Consider the following 23,693-nt stretch of genomic DNA (forward strand, 5'->3'; position numbering starts at 1 on the left):
AAAAAGACTTCCAGCCAAACAAATCCATAACCACACAGAGAATATTTCAAAGCTTGTCTAACCCCAAATCTACATGCAGGAACTTCATATCTGATTTATGTGCACATTTCCAGGCACTCTCATGTCTAAAGAAAGCCCAAAGCCTTGGTTTCCACTCTAACAGAGCGCATATTTCACATAACTCAGCGAGATGTTTGTTTTAGAAGTCTGAGGAGTCAATAAGGCTCAGTAAGAAACTCAGCAAAGAAATCCAGAGGGCTGAGTCCCAGTCTTCCCTTCATTGGCAGTCCTTAGTTCTACCCTCCAATTCCTGTTTTGTCTCTCAGATAGAGCTCAGCTGTGAGCCTGATTCTGCGTCCAGAGAGAGAGAGGAAGGATGGGTAGGGCCTGAGGTACAAAGGCCCTGATCCACAAAGGAATTTAGATTCCTATCTTCCACTGAAATCAACAGACGTTAGGAACTTAAATACCTTTGTTGATCTGACCCAAAGAGACTATGTAATTTGGCCAAGGTCACACGGATTAGGGCACTAGTTTGGGATTTGGGAGCGACATTGGTTCAGTCCCCTGCTGTGCCACAGATTTCCTGTCTGACCTTGGGCAAATCACTTCAGGTACGTCTACTCTGCAAAAAAACCACCACCACCATCACGCAGCGCAGATTCTCGGAGCCTGGGTCAACTGACTCAGGCAGAGAGGTCTCCCGTTATGGGGCTGAAAATAGCCGCGTAGACATTCCAGTTTGGGGTGGAGCCTGGGTTCTGAAACCGGGCATGGGGTGTATTTCTCAGAGCCCAGAGGCAAACATCTAGATGGGATCGTAGGGCTCACTGACCCAAGCTCTGAGACTCACTGCTGGGGTGGGGGGTTTGTATTGTAGACACACTCTTAGTCTCTTGAGGATGAGCCTCACATCCTTTCCTACCTCACAGGGCTGCCATGAAGCTAAAACATTAAAGATTGTGAGGTGCTCACGTTCTAGGGTAATGGGGGCCATACAAGATGCAAGTGGATCTAAAGAACCCACTTTGGCCACCAGCATGGCCAGAGCCTGGAGGGGTGGGGCCAAAGCTGCTGCTGAGTTGTCACGCCCCTTTCATGTACCTGGCTGGAGAATGAGCAGGCCGTGCAGAACCACTGATTCACCAGGGGGCTGGAATAAGTGGGCAGAAAGGCAGGTGATGACCTCTTCCCCACACCCCCACAGCTGAGATGAAAATTCAAAAATCTGAGATATGTTCACGAGCTACAAAATATTTCCGTTTCTTCAGTCAAATCATGGTGTTTTGATCATTTCAATACATAATTTTAAAAATGTCTTGGGTTTTTTTGTTTACTCTAATTAGCTTACATTTCAAACCAAAACCTGATTTCAAACTAGAAACCTGGAAAATTTTTCATTCCAAAAATGTCAAATGCTAACAATTTTAAGTGGCTTATTTCCCTCCCCCCAAATTTTTGAAGTGAAAAATTGGTCAGAAGCTAACAGTTCTCTCGAAAAACTTCAGTTTGGATGAATCGGCATTTTCTGATGGAAAAACATTTAAGGAAAAAAACCCCTCCTGACCAGCTCTACTTCTGAGTACTAACTTGCCAACTACTCACAGATCATTTTATTCTCCTCAAGACAATGTATGTATGTATGTAAATCACAAACCTATTGTTTTGCTTTATCTGTGTTTTCACAAGGATTCCATTTATATAAACTAAACATCACTCATGATTTTATATACCTCTATCATATCCTCCCTTAGTCTTCTCTTTTCCAAGCTGAAGAGTCTTAGCCTCTTTAATCTTTCCATACGAGGAAAGATTAAAGAGGCTAGGACTCTTCAGCTTGGAAAAGAGAAGACTAAAGGGGGATGTGATAGAGGTATATAAAATCATGAGTGATGTGGAGAAAGTGGATAAGGAAAAGTTATTTACGTATTCCCATAATACAAGAACTAGGGGTCACCAAATGAAATTAATAGGCAGCAGGTTTAAAACAAATAAAAGGAAGTTCTTCTTCACGCAGCGCACAGTCAACTTGTGGAACTCCTTACCTGAGGAGGTTGTGAAGGCTAGGACTATAACAATGTTTAAAAGGGAACTGGATAAATTCATGGTGGCTAAGTCCATAAATGGCTATTAGCCAGGATGGGTAATATTGGTGTCCCTAGCCTCTGTTCGTCAGAGGATGGAGATGGATGGCAGGAGAGATATCACTTGATCATTGCCTGTTAGGTTCACTCCCTCTGGGGCACCTGGCATTGGCCACTGTCGGTAGACAGATACTGGGCTAGATGGACCTTTGGTCTGACCTGGTACGGCCATTCTTATGTTCTTAAAAACACAACTCATGCACAGTTACATCTTCACTGCAACATACTTTTGTTATTAGAACATGCGTGATATTAGAGAAATTTGCATGATAAAACAGTAAGTACACAGGTCTGTAAAAATACCAAAGTGGTCCAATGGTTAACTGAGTACTTATCTTTTTCTGAGTCTTGCTTTATTAGTAATTTTTCTGCCAATAATCAAAATGGGGAGCATCTTGTTGATGTAGAAGAAGTTAAGCACTAAAATTACTTTGTCAATTTTAATGGAGCTACTCAATATTTATGCCAACATGGAAGCAAGGTCTGGGCCAGTGAACCAAACAATACACTGAGAGTGGAACTGGTTTTCTATAAATCCTTTAGTCAGGGTGTTTGACTGCAAAGTTTTAATATTTAAACTAAGGCCCAGTGGGAGAAGCAACCTTTAAACAGAAAAGTTGGTGCAACTGCTGCTCTTATCATGTTCTGTTCATGGAACTACAAAAGAACAAACCAGCAAACAGAGACATTGACCTGCCTCTGAATATTTCCTAGAATTGGTTGGGCAAAGGAGAGGTCAAAAGTTTTGTTCAGGGCACTGACCATGGAAGGCATTTCCTGCCATGGTGCATTTCGCTTCAGCAGGTGGGTTGGGTAAGAAAGGTCTGGCCATACGTGGTATAACAGCCTCAAGCAATATATAGATAGACTGCAGAGCTATAATGTCAGTGAAACACCAAAGTGGAAATAAAACCACAATGGGTCAGATTCTAGTGTGAATCTAGAGTAACCCCAGTGAAGCCAAATGAATAACTCCAGATTGTCATTGTGATCAGTCTCTGGCCCTTTACTTGTAAGCTTGACACTTTCTTGTGTCCACCTTCAGGTGGAAACGGTTCTGCTCTAAAAGAAAACCAACAGGAATTTCCTACCATGCTGGGAGCTGAACAATTGCAAACCATCCACGGGCAAAGGAACCTAGAGAATTCAAACCCTTACTTGCTCGTTGTATATAGGGAAAACCACCTAACCTTATTTGACGTTGACAAGAATCATAGAATCATAGAATCTCAGGGTTGGAAGGGACCTCAGGAGGTCATCTAGTCCAACCCCCTGCTCAAAGCAGGACCAAACCCAACTAAATCATCCCAGCCAGGGCTTTGTCAAGCCTGACCTTAAAAACCTCTAAGGAAGGAGATTCTACCACCTCCCTAGGTAACCCATTCCAGTTCTTCACCACCCTACTAGTGAAAAAGTTTTTCCTAATATCCAACCTAAACCTCCCCCTCTGCAACTTGAGACCATTACTCCTTGTTCTGTCATCTTCTACCACTGAGAACAGTCTAGATCCATCCTCTTTGGAACCCCCTTTCAGGTAGTTGAAAGCAGCTATCAAATCCCCCCTCATTCTTCTCTTCTGCAGACTAAACATGTGTTCCAGCCCCCTAATCATTTTTGTTGCTCTCCGCTGGACTCTCTCCAATTTATCCACATCCTTCTTGTAGTGTGGGGCCCAAAACTGGACACAGTACTCCAGATGAGGCCTCACCAGTGCTGAATAGAGGAGAATGATCACATCCCTCGATCTGCTGGAAATGCCCCTACTTATACAACCCAAAATGCCATTAGCCTTCTTGGCAACAAGGGCACACTGTTGACTCATATTCAGCTTTTCGTCCACCGTAACCCCTAGGTCCTTTTCTGCAGAACTGCTGCCCAGCCATTCGGTCCCTAGTCTGTAGCAGTGCATGGGATTCTTCCGTCCTAAGTGCAAGACTCTGCACTTGTCCTTGTTGAACCTCATCATATTTCTTTTGGCCCAATCCTCTAATTTGTCTAGGTCCCTCTGTATCCTATCCCTACCCTCCAGCGTATCAACCACTCCTCCCAGTTTAGTGTCATCTGCAAACTTGCTAAGGGTGCAGTCCACACCATCCTCCAGATCGTTAATGAAGATATTGAATAAGGATATGAAAGGACATGCAGATTGCTAAGATCAGCAGAGGAAGCAGGCTGGGTGTTCACCCTGTGCTCCGCTCATGCAGCCAACCCCTATCACACTAAACCAGAGCTAGTCAGGAGAATGTGTTTAATCATTAGGATTCTTACCTGGATAGGTCTGCAGAGGTTGACAGTGCCACTCTCCAATACCCCGGCCGTAGCAATAGCACTGGTATCTAACACCATGAACATACTTCTCCCACGAATCCCCAATTTGATAAAAGGTCCGGGATTCCGAATCCTGGCACTGGTCTGAAGGCATGAAACAGGTACAAGTAAGTGTCAAATGTTGATTTAAATGACCAAAAAACCAAAACCAAAACTTTGGGTCAACACACAGGAGAATGACGAAGAGGGAAAACACACTGCAAACAGTGTTACTGCAAGCATTACTCAAAGGGGCACTAGAAATCTAACTTCAAAACTAGGGTACATGGAAACTCATCCAGACCCTAGATTTACTACTGCAATGGCAAGTCAGATGTTTGGGTGTTAATTCAGCTGTGGTATGTTTTGGACAATGACAACAGTCCAAGGACAGGCTCTGATCCTGCAGTCCTTCCTCCCTCTAAAGTCAATGGGAGTTTCTCTTCCACAAGGAGCTGGCCAACAGATACTATTTTGGAGCTTGGTACTGCTTCAGCTACTGCACCTGTTCTTCTCTCATTTAAAGCTCAGTCTTGTTCCCATGAAGTCAACAGCAAAACTCTGGTGTCACTCTAGAGTTTACACCTTTCGCTTCCACACACTGATTCCAGACATAGGTGAGCGTAACTCACATCTGAAACCGGCTCCATAGAAGTCTTACTGATGGACTGCAATGAGCATCAACTGTACACTCCCTTTGAAAGAATAGGGACTAGGTTTGGAGAAATGAATGACAAAATTCAACAGACAGCACCTTTAACGATATTTTCCAACTCATTTTAAAACAAATTTCTTTCCTTCTTTCAAAAGGAGCAATTTTCAAGAACTTTATGATCTGATCTCCAGTAAATCTGGGCAGATATACGGTAAATAAAGCAGAATTTAACCACTAGTGCTTTCTGAACTGTTGCCAAAGAAAACATATTAAAGTTCTCTTGGGATTGGTAATCGCAGATCAAACAACTAAGTCTTATCATCAGATCAGAGTTCGTTTTTTTGGTCAGAAAAGCACAGCACTATGATGGCTTTAGCTAAACTCTGGCATGCTATTAACATATGCACTCTTAGCATTGGCCTGCTCTCTTTTTTTTGGCTGCCCAGTATAATAAGCAGCCAAATAAAATAAATTTAGTCCATGGTAAGATAGTATTTGTTAGTGCAATCTTCCATGCTTTTCAGTTCAGTCAAGAGACCAGAAGATTTCCGCAAAGCGGAGGAAAAAACAATTTACAAGGTAGAGTCTAGCATTACTGGCTTGCTCCACACAACAGCTGATGGCATTCCTGCTGAATGCCTTATTTGTCAGAGTTCCGTCCAATGTACAGCTAAAATGACCAGTTAGCCCGTAACATTGGCAGCTACTGAAGCTAGAGTGTGTTATAGTGTAGGAACACTCCAAGGGAGGGATCAGTAAGGAGTAAAGTTGCCACTACCGAGGGTTATTGCAGATATTATCAGCTTCTCCCATGACATGTCAGATAGCCTGAGTTAAGTCAAACTCTGCTCTCACTCACTGTGCTGCAACTCCTCTGAAGTCACAGTCACTCCAGTTTTCTCCTAGTGTGATCGAGGGCAGATTCTGTCCAAAGATCTGGCCCAAATTCACCCATCCGCCCTATCACACATATCCTTGTTATTGCGTTACTGCGTAGCTACAACAAGCAGGAGCAGCTGGGAATTAACCTACCGACAGGATCGCATTTCCATCTCCCACGACCCTGGCCAAAGCATGTGCAGTTCAGCATGTGTCCTTCTTCATGACGCTTGTGGAATGTCTGGTTAACATCATAGGTGATGTCATCAACAATACACTGGTCTGATTGAGAGAGAACATGATACATCCCTCAATGATTGCTTTAAATATTACAGAATACTTCTTCTGCTGAACATATTCTTCCCCCTCCCCATCAGTGCAATGAGACTTATTGCCATGAAAAGCTATAGAAAAGAGAGACAGGATTGCAGGTATCTGTCAGAGATAAGTGTGATCTTCCCAGGATAGGATTATACACTATGATCCCCTGTGTCCACTTGTCAGCACTGATGTCAATGGGACTACTTGTGTGAATAAGGGACGCTTGTAGGAAGGAAGTTTGCAGGATCCGGGCCCACAGTATTTAGTCTTATTTAAATCAGGTTCCCATGGTATGTTCATTACAGCACGTGAAACAGCAATTAAAATGACATATTAAAAAAATCACTGGGTTTGCGTTTAAAGGGCTGGATTGTGATATTCTTACATGTGCTGAGCAGCACTTTACTCCTTACTGACTTTGGTGAAAGTAAAATACTACTCAGTGTGGGCAAAGGTATCACAATCCAGCCCCAAAGGTTCTACGCACTTTATTTTGCTTGGTATCTTGACGACACTTTGTTGTAACCCCAAGAGAAGAACTGATGTATTAAAGTTATTCCCCGTACCCACTGAAGCACGATACAGGGTCAGATCCCCCAATCAACAGAGCTATGGCAATTTATACCATTTCATAGAATATCAGGGTTGGAAGGGACCTCAGGGGGTATCTAGTCCAACCCCCTGCTCAAAGCAGGACCAATCCCCAGCTAAATCATTTGAGGACTGGGCCCTAACCCTTTAGCCTTAAAGCAATCTGGTCAATAACAGCTAGTTTAAGAAAACAAGCAAACCTGAAAACCCCTGTAGAAGCGAGTTGCTTTGTGAAGCAATCAACCATCATAAATATGGCTTGTTATTTGTGGCAGGATTTAGCTGCACTGCTAGTGGACAGGGCATGGAATCAGTCTCCAAAGACCTGTGTTCGATTCCTGGTCAGCCACAGCCTTCCTGCCCTTAGGCAAGTCATTTAATCTGTGCTGCCCCTGTTACCCATCTGTAAAATGAGACTAGCACTTCCCTGCCTCACGGGTGTGTTGTGAGACTAACCCCCCTGGTGCTTTGTAAATGCTGAGATATTACAAGAAGGCCCACAGAGGTTTCCTGACAGCTGTGATCTATCAGGGGGGTTGAGAGAACCCACACCCTTTAAAAAAAAAAAAAAGGAAATTATTTCCCTAACTAGGTTACTTTGCTCTTTTCAGCAGAAGTTGCTTTAACCTGACAGTTTCCTTTCACTCTCCCCACAAGACCCAACCTTCAGAGATCAGAATGCCAAGCGCTGGCCGGTTAGGCAGAGTTAGAAGGCAGCTTTACTGAACAGCAGGTCCTTCAGCTGTGCATCTCTCACCGTTCTGCACAAGACGCATGGAAAACCTCAAAGCCCTTGAGAGAGTCTTTCCGTATAAATTATATCCCTGACAGCACCCACTCTGCTTTTTCCAGACATGAATCCAACGCTGTCAGTAGCTTTAGGATGATCAAATGTCTACGCTCTCCCCTTTGAAGTCCTCTTTTTTGGTGCTGTCTAAGCACTTCCCCACTTGGGCTGCTTAGAAGAAATCTCAGTACTGTCCTGCCAACTTTTCATACAGATTAGCCTGCAAAGGTAATTCATCCTACACAGAGGAATTAAAAAACGCACTGCAAAATAGCAAAACAAGACTGCACTGCCCTTTAACCCTGCCTTCAAGCTCCAGACTGGCCTGGGGCTTTGCACAGAATAGCTTCAATTCAGCAACCAGAGTAGCTGCAATGGTTCGGACCCTTAAATGTAAGCAAGAGAATGCAGGGCTGTGCGTTGATCAAGCTAATCGAGGTTTAGTGAGTGCTGAATTGGCGCTATTCCTGAATGTAAACAACATCTGGATCTTTGTACAAATATCCCTCCTGGCCTCCACAAGTGAGACCTGCTGAAGAAGAATCGTTTTGGGGGGCTGCTCTAATTCCCAATGAAGTCCGTGGAAAGAATCCCTTTGACTTCAACAAGAATTGGATCAGGACCTTGCTGCATAAATTAAGACACATACCTCTAAGCTGGGAGTACGCAATGCAGGTCCATTCGCCACGGCCATTTCCGGCGCAAGTGCATCTCATCATATGGCCCATGTCGTGCTGTTTGTCCCACTGGTCTCCAACACGGTACATGACACCTTCATTGGTTGTGCAGATTTCCTCATGGGCTGTTCAAGAAGTGTGAGGGGTTTTAGTTAGAGTTACAATGAGCACAAACATTCATATAATCCGCTATACACATTCCCACAGTGCTCCAGGCTCCATACGCTGATGTGGGGGGTTTACGACCTCACTAGGTTTCCAAATCCCACTTTCACTAGGTGCTGATGTTCTCTAAATGCAAGTCCCTGACATTAGTTTATTCACTCTAAATCAGGTCTTTCTACCTCCAAACCTGTTAGACTCTAACTACAGAGACTGGGTGTAATGCCCCGCTGCTTTGCAGACTGTGTAGTTATGGATGGCTGTGCAAAGTGGGTGTAAAACCCACCACTTCTGGCTACTCACTTTACACAGATGTAAATATCTGTGCAAGGCACAAAGGGAGTGAAGACCCAGCCATGTTGCCTTTAAAGGACCACAAGAAAGAGGAAACTATCACCTAATTGTCACTTTACTTTTTGGTAGACAGGAGTGGAGGAAAATGTCTTTTGTTACAAGCCTCCTACCAAAATATACGTTCATCACCGTCCAAAGGAAAATCATGGGCCAGACCCTCAGCTGCTGTAGCTCTGCTGAAGTCTTTGGAGGTATGGCAACATACATCAGCCGAGGACCTAGTCCTATACTTTCACCTAAATGACCTTTTCTAAAGGATTTTATGTCCTGGCCGAATTCCAACACAGTTTGGACATAAAATTGCTGACATAAAATTGCCTTCACATTTTCAATTAGATGTGGTACTCTTTTTTGCCACTTCATGTCTTAAAGTGTCACATCTCATTCCTGTGCTGTTTAACACGTGCTGGGTTCCATCCCAGAGGTGGCTGCATTTCAGTGGCGGGTGGAATGATCCTTGTATCTGCCACCTACGTCACAGGGGTGCGGTGGTGTTCAGTTAATGTTTGTTACGATATTGAGATTCTCACATAAAAGGCACTGCTATAAGTGTAAAGTATTCCTAGTTCTATTTGCTCCATACTGAATTGTATGCACATGGGCAAACATAGCATGGGAGCTATTGAGTTATAAAAGGTTTGCTGTTTAAAATGGGTTCTGATAGCTGCCTTGTGTTCTGATCTTGCAGGAAGTGCTAGCGTTTTCCACTGCCTTAGATCTAAACACACACAACTCCTTTTGACATCACTGAGACTGGCATAAACTGAGACCTGCATAATTGCCACGGTAACAGACTGATGTTAGAAGCACGGGGTCATCCGTAACGGTAAACCTCTATAGTGCCACTGACGTCAATGAAGCTATGCCAATTTACACCGGCTGAGGATCTGGCCCAAAATTCTCTTTCTATTTGCAATACCAAAGTCACTGGTCAAAAAACACCTTTAGAAGCCCTAGGAGAAACCTGGATTGGACTACAGCTACCTGGAAGCCACTAATGACTGAAAGTTCACCACAGTGACGGATGCAGCTCAGTGGACACCTGGAAGGGCTCCACATCCCAATTGCATTTCATGGGCCACAGTCTGAGAACCACTGGTCTTAAACAGAAACCTCAATGACTGGTCTTGAACAGAGACCAGCCAGAGATCTTCCCATCCAGCACCACCATCCACAACTTACCAGCCATAGGGCAGAAACCAAACTTCTGGTCGGCATCGTAGTTCTGGGTGGTTCCACACCACTTCATGTTGTCTTTCCGTCCCTCAGAAGTACAATCAGTGTAATTGCGGTTGTTGTACAGGAAGGGGAAGTGGCACAAGGCACCATTGGAGTTGCCACCCCGGGTTTGGACCAGAACTACAGAAAGCAGGAGGAGTAAAAGAAAGAGAAGTATCTGAGCCGGCATTCTCCTCAGAGGATCCAGGAGGTGTTTCAGAACATAGCACGGACCCTCAGTTCGCATGTGCCCCCTCACCAGAGTACCCTTAACCCTCTTTTCTGACGGAGACTAATTTAATCATGTAAATGTAAACCTTGTGAAAAGTTGGTCCACATTCAAGGAATTTGCAAAACCAGAAAGCACCCACCATCCCCCATGCACAGATGTGGAAAGAGTGGGCCTGGCCACGGGAATCATAGAGGAGTAGGGAAATCCGACATAAGCCTGATGTGCCAGGGAAGGCATTGGCACTGGAATCGTAACAGCAGCTCCACAATGCCCACAGATTCCCCTGGCAGAGAGGATCATCTGAGGTCTGCTTTAGAGTTTCATTGCAACCAACCGAGTCGTCAGGAACAAAGAGGAGTAGGATGAGGGAGCTGATCCAGTGAGTCAAATATTCTCTCCGTTCTATGACAGCTGTACAACCCCACAAAAGTAAATGGGGCTGGATGGATTTAAGTGAGAGCTGGGCTGTGACCAAGGACTTTAAATAAAACCTCAGCCCTTAGGAAACAGTTGTAACTCAATGATGTACAAATAGCCAGGAAGAATGAAGCCTTTGCTTGCGTCCTCCTATATTGAGATTTTCCCAGCCCATAGTGGAGCAATAGGGATCTCTTAGACACCTATCACCAATGCAATTCACAGCAGCTGAATTCCACGAATTCTCTTAAAATAGAACAAATGTGACATGATGGAAAGGGATCTAGAGTCTCATCTTGAAGGAACCAGAAGATATTTAAAAAACAAACAAACCCATGCGAGTGAAACGCTGCTCAAAAACGACAGATCTGAGAAGTAGTATTTTACCACTTTACTAAATCTACCAATACACAACACCCCTTCCCAGTGGCAGATTAGGATTGCTGCTATATAAGGCAACCTGACTGGGGAGTCAGGATTGAGGGAGTGACATCAGAGGATTGCACAGACGAGTCTCCAAGCAGTGTCCTACCCTCATGGCCTAATATGGACCAGGGCTCTTGTCTGATTGATTGAAATTCAACCAGCCAAGAGAGGTCTAAAGGTCCCTTGGGTCACAGACAGTGAGCTATACTCTGGTTAACAGCTTCATTTTTAAGGTCAAGCAGGGAGAGCGATAGAACACAGAGTTTCTTAAATAAAAATGCTGATCTGGGCCCTTTCCCATACAATAATACAGGAGGAGGCCCTCGCTAGCCAGTTAAAGAAAACCCTCCAGGGCAAAAGGATAAACATGTCGTCTCATCATCTCCTCCTTTTTCCCTGGCTGCTCCTACTTCACCAGGGTAATTGACACCTTCTCCACATCCCAGGGTTGGGAGTTTAATGTTTGCAAGATGCAGGGAAGATGGGGAACATGTTCACAAGAACTATTCACGCTCTAACTGTAATCTGCAGAGCTGTCATTTTCATCTTATCTTCAGATGGTGCAATCAGCAGCTTCAGTGGAGCTGTGTCCGTTTAGACCAGCTAAATCTGGCCCAGATATATTCACCATACCCAGATACTGGAAATTCAACCTATTTTTCCCCAATATATTTCTCTAGACAAGCTTACCATTTTGTCCAGTACAAAAGGAGTATCGGTTGTCCTGTTCGAAGTTGGAGGTTGTGCTGCACCAGAAGTGACCATCCGAACGACCTTCCGTGGTGCAAGAATAGAAAGTCCTCCCACCATAGGTGAATGGCAGAACACATGGTTCCCCATTAGAATTGCCACCATAGGTTTGGGTCACAGCTTTAAACCAAGCAATGCACAACGTTACATTACGACTCAATGTCCCCACTCCAGTTCTTTGTGCCCCAAAATAACTCTAGCTTCTCTGGACCAGATCCTCAGCTGGTATAAATGGCACTGACTTCAATTGTCCCAGGCCAATTTTATACCAGCTGAGGCTCTAGCCCTGTAACATCCTCATTCAACCTACATCCTCCCCCCAAAACACACTGCTGCAACTTAGTTTGAATAAAGTGGCTACGGTAATTCTGCATCCCATGGCTTTATTCTCCCACTGCCGTATGTATGTAACAAAATGGGAGTCACTTCTGTCCTATAGAACCAGGCCCCAAATAATCAAAACCAGGAAGAAATTCTGATTCTTTCCTTTGCCTTCTCCAAGCCCCTTGCTGTTCCTCATTTTGCCTGCTCTTCAGAGCACCCTTCTTATACATTCCCCAGGATCCTACTTTCTAGTGAAGGACAAAAACCCCCATGGGGTTTTCTCTCCCCTCAATACACATAGGAGCCATGAACATTCAGACACGTTAGGTCTTTAGAAACTGGGCTTCACTACAAGTGAAAACAACAGCTGAAATTCTCTTAGCGCCTGATGCACTGAAGTCAGTGCGACTCTTTCCAGTGACTTCAGTGGGCTTTGTATCAGGATCAATTATGTAGTTAAGCTCCTTTTGCATGTTGGTCCCAATCCCGCAAAGCGCTGAAACACTGACTTCCATGGGACCATTCACATAGTTAAAGCTACGCTCTGGCTCAGTGCTTTGCTGCACTGGGGCCCTGATTTGTCTAGGTGTGAGCATTAAAAGAAAAGCTCATACCTGTCTCCTGGCAGCTGACACCATTGCCAAGGCAAGTACAAAGCATCTGTTGGCTGCCCTGTGTCTTGAGCCACTGCATCCCAAGAGAATACACCACCCCACTGTCAGTAACACAGTGACCATACGGCTGCGGCTGCGGCTGAGGCTGGGGCTGGTAAAGCGCAGTTCGTACATCTGTGAAGGTTGAGGATCCAGATCCTAAGGCAGAAAATGTTAGAAAGGAGGGAATAAGCAGCAGGCTTTAAATCCAAAAGTAAGGAACAGAAAATCTAGGTTAAGTGCTATGATGTTAACATTTAACTTTCTTAGGCATAATTATCTGCAGCTATTTTTATTAATCGCTTTCCATTTTCATAACATTTGTTTGCACTTCAATTAGTAAATTTCAACATTTAAAAAAAAAAAATCTCTTGCCACGCTAATGACCCTCCCCAACAAGAGCGACTGCACAGCCAACAACTGTGACTAGAGGAGGTCAAAAAATATGAGTTGTTTTTCCACAGGAAATGTTGGGGGGGGAAAAAACCCACAAAATTGTAAAAAAAAATAATTAAAGTTTCCTATGAAAATGTTTTGCTGTTCTGGATGACAAACTGAAATCAAAAACTGAAACCAATGAAGAAAGAAAAGGAGGAGGAAAAAAACCCAAACTGAAAAACTGGGTGGATTGGTTTCTTTTTCCCAGTTTTTCCACCAAAAAACTGAAAAATCTCAAAAGAAACCAGTTTTTTCATGAAACGTCTATTTATGAAAACGCCGTTTTCCGACAAAAAATATTCTCAAAGGAAAATTTTCAACCAGCTTTAGTTAAGAGTAAGATGGGAAGAGACTCAGAGGCCTCTTCTGCACTTGGAAATTTGGCTAAAATTTCCCACTTATCCTACCACCAATTTAGCTCCGCCTGCAACAGCCAATATGGGAGCAAAAGTATAGGCAAGGCTTTGACAACCACTGGAGTTTTAAAAGCACAGTGTGGTTTAGACCTGCTCAGAACTCCGCTCTTTGAGTGCTAGAGGTTTCCTGGGGTCTGTCTATACCAGCATTCCCACCACAGAGTGGAACTGGTGGTAGCAAGAGTAGGAAATTATTAGCACAAAACCTAGTATACCCACCCCAGGGGAAAAGCTAGATTTACACATTAAAAGTAGAACTAGGTCGTTAAAAGGACAAAGAACCTATATTAAGAAGGGCTTTAGAAGCTGAATATTTTGCTATAAACCTAGGACAGAGGACAGTGAATACCATGAAACTAAATAAACACCATACCGAAAATCACAAAGGATCTGATATACAAAATACAATTTATTTAATACACAAGTGCCTTGTTGACATTTCTACATATTAAAGTTTGAGCATAAGTGGATGTGTTTATCTTGCCAGAAGAATATTTAACTTCTGACAGATACAAGATATTAAAGTTTAAATTCAGGACATTTAAAGCAAGTTACCCTGTAGAAAGCCTATAGCTCAGTGGCTTGCACATTGGCCTGCTAAACCCAGGGTTGTGAGCTCAATCCTTGAGGAGGCCATTTGGGGATTTAGATAGGGATGGTCCTGCTTTGAGCCAGGGCTTGGACTAGATGACCTTCTGAGGGTCCCTTCCAAACCTGATATTCTATTTCAAAAATATTAACCCAAAGTGGCACATTTTCAAGATATAGCCTATATTTTTAGGTCCATAAATCTGTGCATGCTATTTTTTGGCACCTTTGAACATGCACATGTTCTAATCTGCATGTGCAAACCTCTTTTGTGCATGCAAACTGTGTAAATGAATTCAGTCATTTCCACATGCACAAAAGACGATAATCTCCTGTCAAATTTTGACCTTATATATGTCAGATCTTCCTCTCGCAAAACTCTTGTTAACTTTGACAAGATTTTTGCCTAAATCAGTGTTGTGTGATTTAGCACAAAACCTTTTGTGTGTGATTTGTACTGTTCAATGCCCCCACTTACCAATAAGATTTACCACTTACCAATGCCAGTTTGCACAGCCGAATGCCTTTCACATTTCCACTCGCCTCTGCCATTACCAGTGCAGATGCACTGAAGCAGGTTTCCTCGGTTATCCTTCTTGCTCCAGGTATCACCAATTCTGTACGAAGTCTTGGTGTCCTGATCATTGCACCGATCTGCAGAGGAAAGGAAACATTTATAACAAAGGAAGCAAGGCTTAGTTTTTCCTATATTTAGCAGCATGCCCATCACAAAAGCAAAGGTCCTTTGTTGATATTCCATGACTAACCTTCCACAGTACAGTTCGTCTTCCACTACCAAGCTCCATCACCCCTACCAAGGTATCCACATGCTTTCAAGCCCTGACTCTATTGCAGAAAGGCACGTGCTGGGAAGCGATTCTAAAACATTGGATGAAATCCTGGTCCCATGGAAGTCAATGGCAAAACTCCCATTGATTTCAATGGTAAAGGATTTCACCCAGTGATTTTAAACATTCTTTCGGATAGCACCTTTTTGCTCCCAGTGTGGACAAGGCAGAATGTGAAACCAACTCCTGGGTTACTGCCCACTCTTGCTAATAGTTTTCAAAACTGTTTTAAGCACCTTGTTCCTTGTCCATATTGTGGGGAAAATCCTGCTAAGCTGAAACCAGTTTTAATGTTGCTTAATTCTAAACAGTTTCTTAGCATGGTCATTGCATGCTGTAGACAGGGCCCAGTTGAACCTCATGGGCCTATTTCACATGGAAGGATCTAAATCCTGTTTGATAGGCAATATCTTTGGGTCAAATTCTTCACCAAGAAATATGCAAGCAACTGCCATTATAGTTAATGGAAGTTTCACATGTGTGTCTGGGAATCCTGTCTTTAAATAATCTACCACCCATGATGAACTGAGCAAATAGGTTCAAATGATAGCATAATAAACTACTTCTAGCTGCACGCAGAGCCACATGGATTAACTCATTCTTCTTTCATTACAGCATTTTACCCTCACATGCAACAGCAACTCGATACAATGACTCACATTTAATCATGGGTCAAAAACGCTTTCATCTACTCTATGAACAACTGTGGAATGAGGTACGCATCACTTCAGATTGCCATTGAGCTAGGGTACCTTGGGTCAAAAACTAACATGTGGCAAACACATTAAGAAACCACAGTAGATAAAATGACACAGGGCTGTGTCTATACCAAGAAAGTGGTAAGTGGCTACAGGGCTGATAATGTATTTATATGTATATGAAAATGTGGACACTTGCCCTCAGAAGAGCAGGTGTCTCAGGATGGGCACCCAAGAATGTAGGCACCCAAATCACTAGTTACTTTGGAAAATCTTGCCCATAATACTTATATTTTATCCACACATCAGTACTTACACTACTACGTGGGCCACAACTATCATTTTATATTTAGACAATGTATTTATCTATGTGATTCCATTCTGGAAGCAAAACCCATTATTGGAAAAAAAATGAATAGGTTGCAATTTCCTCTAAGGTCCACCAGCAGACTCCAGAACGGTGAGATGAAAGACACTGCCTAATTGTTTTTATTGATTATAGTAACTTTGAAGCTTGCACATAACATGTTCTCTTTCTGCTTTGTCCTTTCCCATTTGACAGTTAATTATTCCCACCCCCCCGTGTTTTCAAACAGAGCTGAAATGGTCCCGGCTGGTTTTGTTTCATAGCTTATTTCTTGACTACCTCTCTCCAGAACTTCGACTTTAATCCCAAACCTCTGAGTTTTAGTTCTTTACATTTCTATTGTTTATATTAGCAAAAAGCTATTAGCTTTATATCTCAAGGCAACTGGGCATGAGGCCATTTAAAGGCTACAGAGAAAGATCTCAAAACCTGTATAACAAAGGTACAAGAGACCAGGTCAAATTACCTTGGGGCAGATGTACAGCTGGTACATATTGTCATAGCTGCATAGTGGAGCTTGTTTTATAGAACAGTCATACTAAAAGAGAAGGTAATAAGCAGAAGTCACTTGTAAAGGCCCCATCTACATTTTATAGGCCAACCCATTGGGATATTTTGCAACAATATAGTTGCACTGGTACAAAGTTGGAGTGGAAAAGTGATGTGCTGGTGTTAAAAGATCTTTGCACAATTGCAAAGTATTTACACTCAAGGTTCACACCATTACCAAATCCTCAGCGCAGACAAAGCATTAGACTAAATAATCATTGTTTTGGCTTTCAGATGGACTAGATTATGTTAAAAAACGGCAAACCCTGCATTTTTAGAGCTCTGCAGGAATTTTTGGATTTGTTAATAATACCAGAACCTCAAGAAAGATAAACCAGGGAACAATTTCCCTTTAAAAGCACCTTCTCTCTCCATGGGGGCAATTCTGGGCCAAACTGTGTAAGGTCTGTAACTCTGCACAATTCCATGGACTTCCTGTGGGATATGTGGAGTATAAATCAGTGCATAATTTGACCCACTAGAGCCATTTAGCCTATAGGAATATTTCCCCAAAAAAGGCTGTATAAAGCACAGCATGGCCCCAACAACATAACCACTTATCACCTGCACAGAGAGCTAACTCCACAATGTATCCACAAGGAGGTATGGGATTCCAGAACAGGATATGGCAAATGCCATTTGCAAATTTTTGCTTGTGACCCATTCTTATGTTACAGTTTGATCTGGTCACCCCATACAATTTGTTTTGGTGAAATCCAATACGCCACCTACTTCTCTATGTAATATCAAGCACACCACATACTTGAAGTTGTCTTCCTTTTTCTCTGTCTTACTTTAAGTGTCTTAGCTTATGCATTCTGGGCCCCAAAGAAAGGATAGGAAAAGGCATCATTTTAGAACCTGAGCTTCAGCAGAATGAAGTGCACCTGCCATTCTGCGTGGCGTTAATACGTTGGCAAGAGAAATCGATACGTACTCCTGGAGGTACAGGTGATATGTCCATTGCCTTCGCCTAAGCAAGTGCAGTCCACCATCATCCAGCCTTGGTAGGGCTTCTCCCAGGTCTCACCGACAACATAGGATGTCCCGGCAGTGTTATCGTAGCATCTCTCAGCTGTGGGAATGGAGGATGACAGGGTTTGTTTTAAATATTTCTAAAAACCAGGGGCTCTCATCCTGGGGATGGCAACCCCCTGGGAGTCACAAACAGGTGTCAGGGGGTCATGACCACCTTTGCCTTCCCATATTGGTAGATGGGAGGAGGCTGCCAGAAAAAAAAGTAGACACTGCCACTGCAGCAGGCTAAGTTAGAGCAGGCTAAAGGCCTGAATCAGCACAAATTAGCAACCTTTGTTTTAATATAGGATTCTTTAATGACATCTGTTAAATACTTCTGAGGCCTGATCTCTCAAAGAAATGTGCCAAACCACTACATACCTAGAGGCTTGCAGGTCCATTCCCCTTTCCCGTTGCCCAGACACACACATTCTAACATGTAGCCACCCGTCTCGTGTGGTCTGCGCCAGGTATCGCCAATCTTATAGGACTGACCCCCTTCATGGCACCGATCTGTGGGAAACAGAAAATGGGTTAGTCATCACCTAGTTGAGAATTAGGCCTGTGTATATTCACTGTAGAATAGCAAACAATCCAATCCCCTGTCGTTTAAACAGCATCCTTTTCAGGCATCCCAAGTCAATGTGAGATGAACTTTTAGTGAAGATAAATTCTAAGAGGAAAAGATTTATTGTCAGGGAATCAGGGCCTGCAGCAGAGCTAATCTCCAGGCAGCCTCATCAGTATAGCTGGCCTGCAGCAGGCTGCCTGATTGGCTGCAGGCACCAGCAGGCCGGCTCTTAAACCAGCAGCAGCAATTTACTGGCTATTTGATGTGCATGCCCACCACCATCCCTACGCCTGCCTTATCTGCCTTGAACCCCTCCTTGCCTTCTACCCTGCTTGCTCCAATTCCTGCCGTCTGGTTTGACCTGGCCCTTGGCTCTTGACTACTGACTCTCACTTGACACTCGGCTCTGGTATCTGGTTCCCGCCCTCCAGTTTGACCCTTGGCTTTAGCTGCTGACTCCAGCTCCAATCCCAGTCCTTGGGGCCCGATCTCTGCTCTACCCACTAAGCTAGACCACCCTCATTCCAGCTGGCTGACAATTATTGTCAAAGGGAGGCGATTCCTTGAATGTCAAAGAAAGAGAGTTCCAAACAGAAGAGTCATTAATGCTTTCTGAAGTTCCTCAGTCACCCACAGCACTCAGGTGAGACTTTGGTGTTTCATCAAAAAAAAATTATTATTTTTTTGCAGAAAAACATCTTCTTTTAATGAATTCATTAGGCTTTGTGGTGGGAAATTGCTAAAGAAAAGAAATTCAATTTTTTTTCAATTTCAAATCGCATTTTTCATTTTGTTTAAGTTTACAATTTTTTGTTCTATTTCAGTTTTTAAAAACCAAACCAAAACTTTTTCTTCGAGTTTAATTGAAATGAAAACTTTGGAGCCAAATCAAAACGAACTTTTATTTCATTTAGACATTCCCACAAAAGTTTAAAATTTTCAAATAAATTGTTGTTCACAACTTTTAAAGAAACTGGTTTTTCAACTAGCTCAACTTAGGCCTGTTGAATTGCCTAGAACCAGGAGACCCAAAAGCACTAGCCAGAATTTACAGAACAAAGAGATCTGAAGGGGACGGACCTTATAGTTGATAATATGATATTAATCCAGCTAAATCTAAAATTCAATGCGCTGACATACTGTAGGCCGATTCAAAGACCTGCATGGCAGTGTTATGATCAGATGGATTTGTAATAAATACATTTTGGATCCACTAGTTAGCACAGATCCATTTGCCGACAGAACAGCAAGTGGAGTATTGCAAGGGCTGAGTCTGAATGGATAAGGATCATAGCACTGATCAAGATTAAGAGGAGCATGACCTTGGTCTAATTCCTAAAATGACCAAACAATCTGAGCAGTAGCAGTGATATGACAACTGATTCAAAGCCAACTGCAATCAGAGGAATCTTTCCACTGCCTTCAGTGGGCTTTGGATCAAATCCATGATGAGGAAATGGAAGCCAGAGCTTAACAATCATTTAACATCTTGAACTGGAAATCTCCCATTTCTGATTCTGGGCCAAACTCAGCCATGCCCAATGCAACTCCACTGAATGCAGGGCAGAACTAGCCCCTCAACCTTCGCAGGATTTCCTTCCATCCACTACTGAGAGTTCATGTCTGGTGTCCTGTGGGAAAAATGCAGCGCTGCATGTTGCAAATAAATTGCAAATCAAACCAAACCAGCTGTTGTGTTAAAGACGCAATAAAGCTGTGCTTCGCAAAGACAGCATAGGGACTGGGAAATCTAAGCCCAAATGTACCAAGTGCTCTTCATCTGCAGTAGCAGAAACTGTTTTGCAGACAGAGTCTAAACCAGGAGCTAAAGAGAAGTGGTTAGCAGGTGACTTAAAGAGTGACCCAACAACTCAAAGGAAAGGCGCTCCAGATGGAGAGGCAACAAAATGAAAGGGTGAGAAGAGAACAGAGGGGAGGGGATGGTGAGGAAGCCAAGACAGGAGAAGCAGAATGGGTAAGAAGCACGTTGTGAATGGTCTGAGAGATCACAACCTGGCCGGCCAAATCTCCAGCACATAGACTCTAAGGCCTGGTCTACATTGGGGGGGGGGGAGGGGAAATCAATCTAAGATGCACAACTTCAGCTATGAGAATAGCGTAGCTGAAGTTGAGGTATCTTAGATCGACTTACCTCCCATCCTCACGGCGCGGGATCAAAGGCCGCGGCTCCCCCATCGACTCCACTTCCGTCTCTCGCCCGGGTGGAGTTCCAGAGTCGACGGGGAGCGCGTTCAGGGATCGATTTATCGCGTCTAGACGAGGCACGATAAATCGATCCCCGATAGATCGATCACTACCCGCCAATCTGGCGAGTAGTGTGGATGTACCCTCAGAGTGGGTGTCACTACAGAGGCCACGTTAAGGGACAGATCCTCAGCTGGTGTAAATCAGCACAGGGAAATGCGGTGGATCTAATATATCTTGATTTCAGTAAGGCGTTTGATACGGTACCGCATGAAGAATTACTGGTTAAATTGGAAAAGATGGGGATTGAAATGAAAATCCAGAGGTGGATAAGGAACTGGTTAAAGGGGAGACTGCAGAGGGTCGTATTGAAGAGGTGATCTGTCAGGTTGGAGGGGGGTTACCAGTGGAGTTCCTCAAGGTTCAGTTTTGGGTCCGATCTTATTCAATCTATTTATCACTGACCTCGGAACCAAAAGTAGGAGTGGGCTGATAAAGTTTGCGGATGACACGAAGTTGGGAGGTATTGCCAATTCGGAGAAGGATCGGGATATCCTCCAGGGAGATTTGGATGACCTTGTAAACTGGAGTATTAGTAATAGGATGAAATTCAATAGTGAGAAGTGTAAGGTTATGCATTTAGGGATGACTAACAGGAATTTTAGTTATAAGCTGGGGACGCACCAGTTGGAAGTAACGGAAGAGGAGAAGGACCTCGGAGTCCTGGTTGATCGCAGGATGACTATGAGTCGGCAATGTGATGTGGCCGTTAAAAAAGCTAATGCGGTCTTGGGATGCATTAGGCGAGGTATTTCTAGTAGAGATAAGGAGGTGCTAGTCCCGTTATACAAGGCGTTGGTAAGACCTCATTTGGAGTACTGTGTGCAGTTTTGGTCTCCCATGTTTAAGAAGGATGAATTCAAACTGGAACGGGTACAAAGAAGGGCCACTAGAATGATCCGAGGAATGGAAAGCCTGTCGTATGAAAAGAGACTTGAGGAGCTCGGTTTGTTTTCCTTAACCAAAAGAAGGTTGAGAGGAGATATGATTTCTCTCTTTAAATATATCAGAGGGATAAATACCAGGGAGGGAGAGGAATTATTTCAGCTCAGTACTAATGTGGACATGAGAACAAATGGATATAAATTGGCAGTCGGGAAGTTTAGGCTTGAAATTAGACAAAGGTTTCTAACCATCAGGGGAGTGAAATTCTGGAACAGCCTACCGAGGGAAACAGTGGGGGCGAAGGACCTCTCTGGCTTTAAGTTTAAGCTTGATAAGTTTATGGAGGGAATGGTTTGATAGGATAACACTATTTAGTCAATAGGTCAATAACGTGCTGCCACTGGTAATTAGTACCGAGGGTCAATGTTGGGATATTGAAAGTCTTTTTCCCGAGTGTCTGGCTGGAGAGTCTTGCCCGCATGCTCGGGGTTCAGCTGATCGCCATATTTGGGGTCGGGAAGGAATTTTCCTCCAGGGTAGATTGGCAGTGGCCCCGGAGGTTTTTCGCCTTTCTCCGCAGCATGGGGCAGGGGTCGCTTGCTGGACGATTACCTGCTACTTGAAGTCTTTAAACCAGGATTTGGGGACTGCAACAGCTGAGTCAAGGGAGAGAATTATTTCAAGAGGGGGTGGGTCAGCTTTTGTGGCCTGCATTTTGCGGGAGGTCAGACTAGATGATCATAATGGTCCCTTCTGATCTTAAGTTCTATGATTCTAATGTCACTGAAGCTATACTGGTTTTCACCAGCTGAGGACTTGGCCTTCATTCTCTGCAGTGAGTAAACACTGTTCCACTAGAGTTGCCAACAATGCATTTCTTATAGCTGTAACAAGCATGCAGCAGCTGAAATATTTTATAATGGTCCTATTAGCAGGGCACTAACACACTTATCGCACTATTTTTAACATGTCGTAGATCGGAACATTTGCTCATAAAGGCCCTATCCTGCCAGCCTTGCTCACACAAATAATTCCATTGACTTCCATGGGACCACTCATGGGAAGAGGATGAGCTTTTTCAATGGAAAGCCTCCAATTGACTTCAGTGGGCTTTGCATCAGTCCGCATACTCCTAAGTAATAAGCAAATCCACACTGCACTTGGGGTTGTCAGGTCAACCTCTCTGGAAAATGCACAACACTGAAGAACAATGGCTCACTCAATATCTTTGTTACATACTTGCAATGGTGCAGCTAATTCGCCCACGTCCAGCCCCGATGCAGGTACAATCCCAGATCATGGAGTCTTTGGGGCGCTCATAAGTCTCCCCCACCCGATAGGTAGATCCAGTGTATTTGTCAAAGCAAGTTTCTTCAGCTGAGGGGAAAATAAAGTCCATGTGAGGATGAATTAAGGTGCAGGCTGTAGCATTCAAACTGCAAGAATACAAACCACATACATTCCTATTCCCCTCCCTCCCTCACCACTGTTTTTCCTTGTGCAGGAAAATTCAGATGTGTCTAGTTTTCTCTGAAGAGTAACAGCCACATATTAGTGTGGCAGCATGCAAGTCGGCAGAGTGGAATTCATGCAAGCACTGAGGGCTCACACAAGGCCCCCTACCCAACTGCAAATCAGCTGATTTGTGCTGCACCAGCTACAAAAGACAGCCATAAACCATCTCATCAGTTAAGATAGGTTTATGGCTGCTTTGCATCACCAGAGCAGCCCAATGCAGCCAGAGCAAACCAGTGAATACAGCCCAGTAAATAAAGTTCAGTTTGATTATCCAAATGTCCCTGTTACCCCAAACAGGGTCACATCCCCCAATATCTGTTACATTTAAAAATCCCCGTTGTCCAAAACCTCAATTTTATCCAAATTTATTCCATGTCTCCCTATGACACTTAGATAGTTGAGATCAAAATAATCATAAATCGGTATAAGAATAATTACTCCAACCTTACACCCAACTATGGGACGCTCATATCCAACTTAGAAGGACTATGAAACAAGTTGCAAATGAAAGTCAACTTTTAAAATGTTTTTAAAAACAGTCTGACAACATGAGGCTATGAAATGCATATTAACAGTTACAGACCATACAATCAAATAAAAAGTTTAGAGAAGTCAGAGCTGAAAAGTCTGGCTCCA

The 23,693-nt window shown here is 43.6% G+C and overlaps 1 protein-coding gene across 7 annotated transcripts in view; it reads right to left on the bottom strand.

Annotated features, from left to right (window-relative positions):
• FN1 (fibronectin 1) overlaps positions 1-23,693 on the bottom strand; it is a 68,233-nt gene that overhangs the window by 42,530 nt on the left and 2,010 nt on the right. For all 7 annotated transcript variants that reach the window (XM_045033105.1, XM_045033103.1, XM_045033102.1 and 4 more), the window contains exons 3-12: positions 22,779-22,916; positions 18,200-18,331; positions 17,739-17,876; positions 14,838-14,993; positions 12,859-13,056; positions 11,861-12,040; positions 10,060-10,236; positions 8,334-8,486; positions 6,139-6,267; positions 4,413-4,556 (exon numbers count right to left, since the gene is read on the bottom strand). In XM_045033105.1, coding sequence (XP_044889040.1) covers positions 4,413-4,556; positions 6,139-6,267; positions 8,334-8,486; positions 10,060-10,236; positions 11,861-12,040; positions 12,859-13,056; positions 14,838-14,993; positions 17,739-17,876; positions 18,200-18,331; positions 22,779-22,916 — 1,545 coding nt within the window. The remainder of the gene's footprint in view (positions 1-4,412; positions 4,557-6,138; positions 6,268-8,333; positions 8,487-10,059; positions 10,237-11,860; positions 12,041-12,858; positions 13,057-14,837; positions 14,994-17,738; positions 17,877-18,199; positions 18,332-22,778; positions 22,917-23,693) is intronic.

This window comes from Mauremys mutica, chromosome 10 (genome assembly GCF_020497125.1).
Source record: "Mauremys mutica isolate MM-2020 ecotype Southern chromosome 10, ASM2049712v1, whole genome shotgun sequence".
Lineage (NCBI taxonomy): Eukaryota > Metazoa > Chordata > Testudines > Geoemydidae > Mauremys > Mauremys mutica.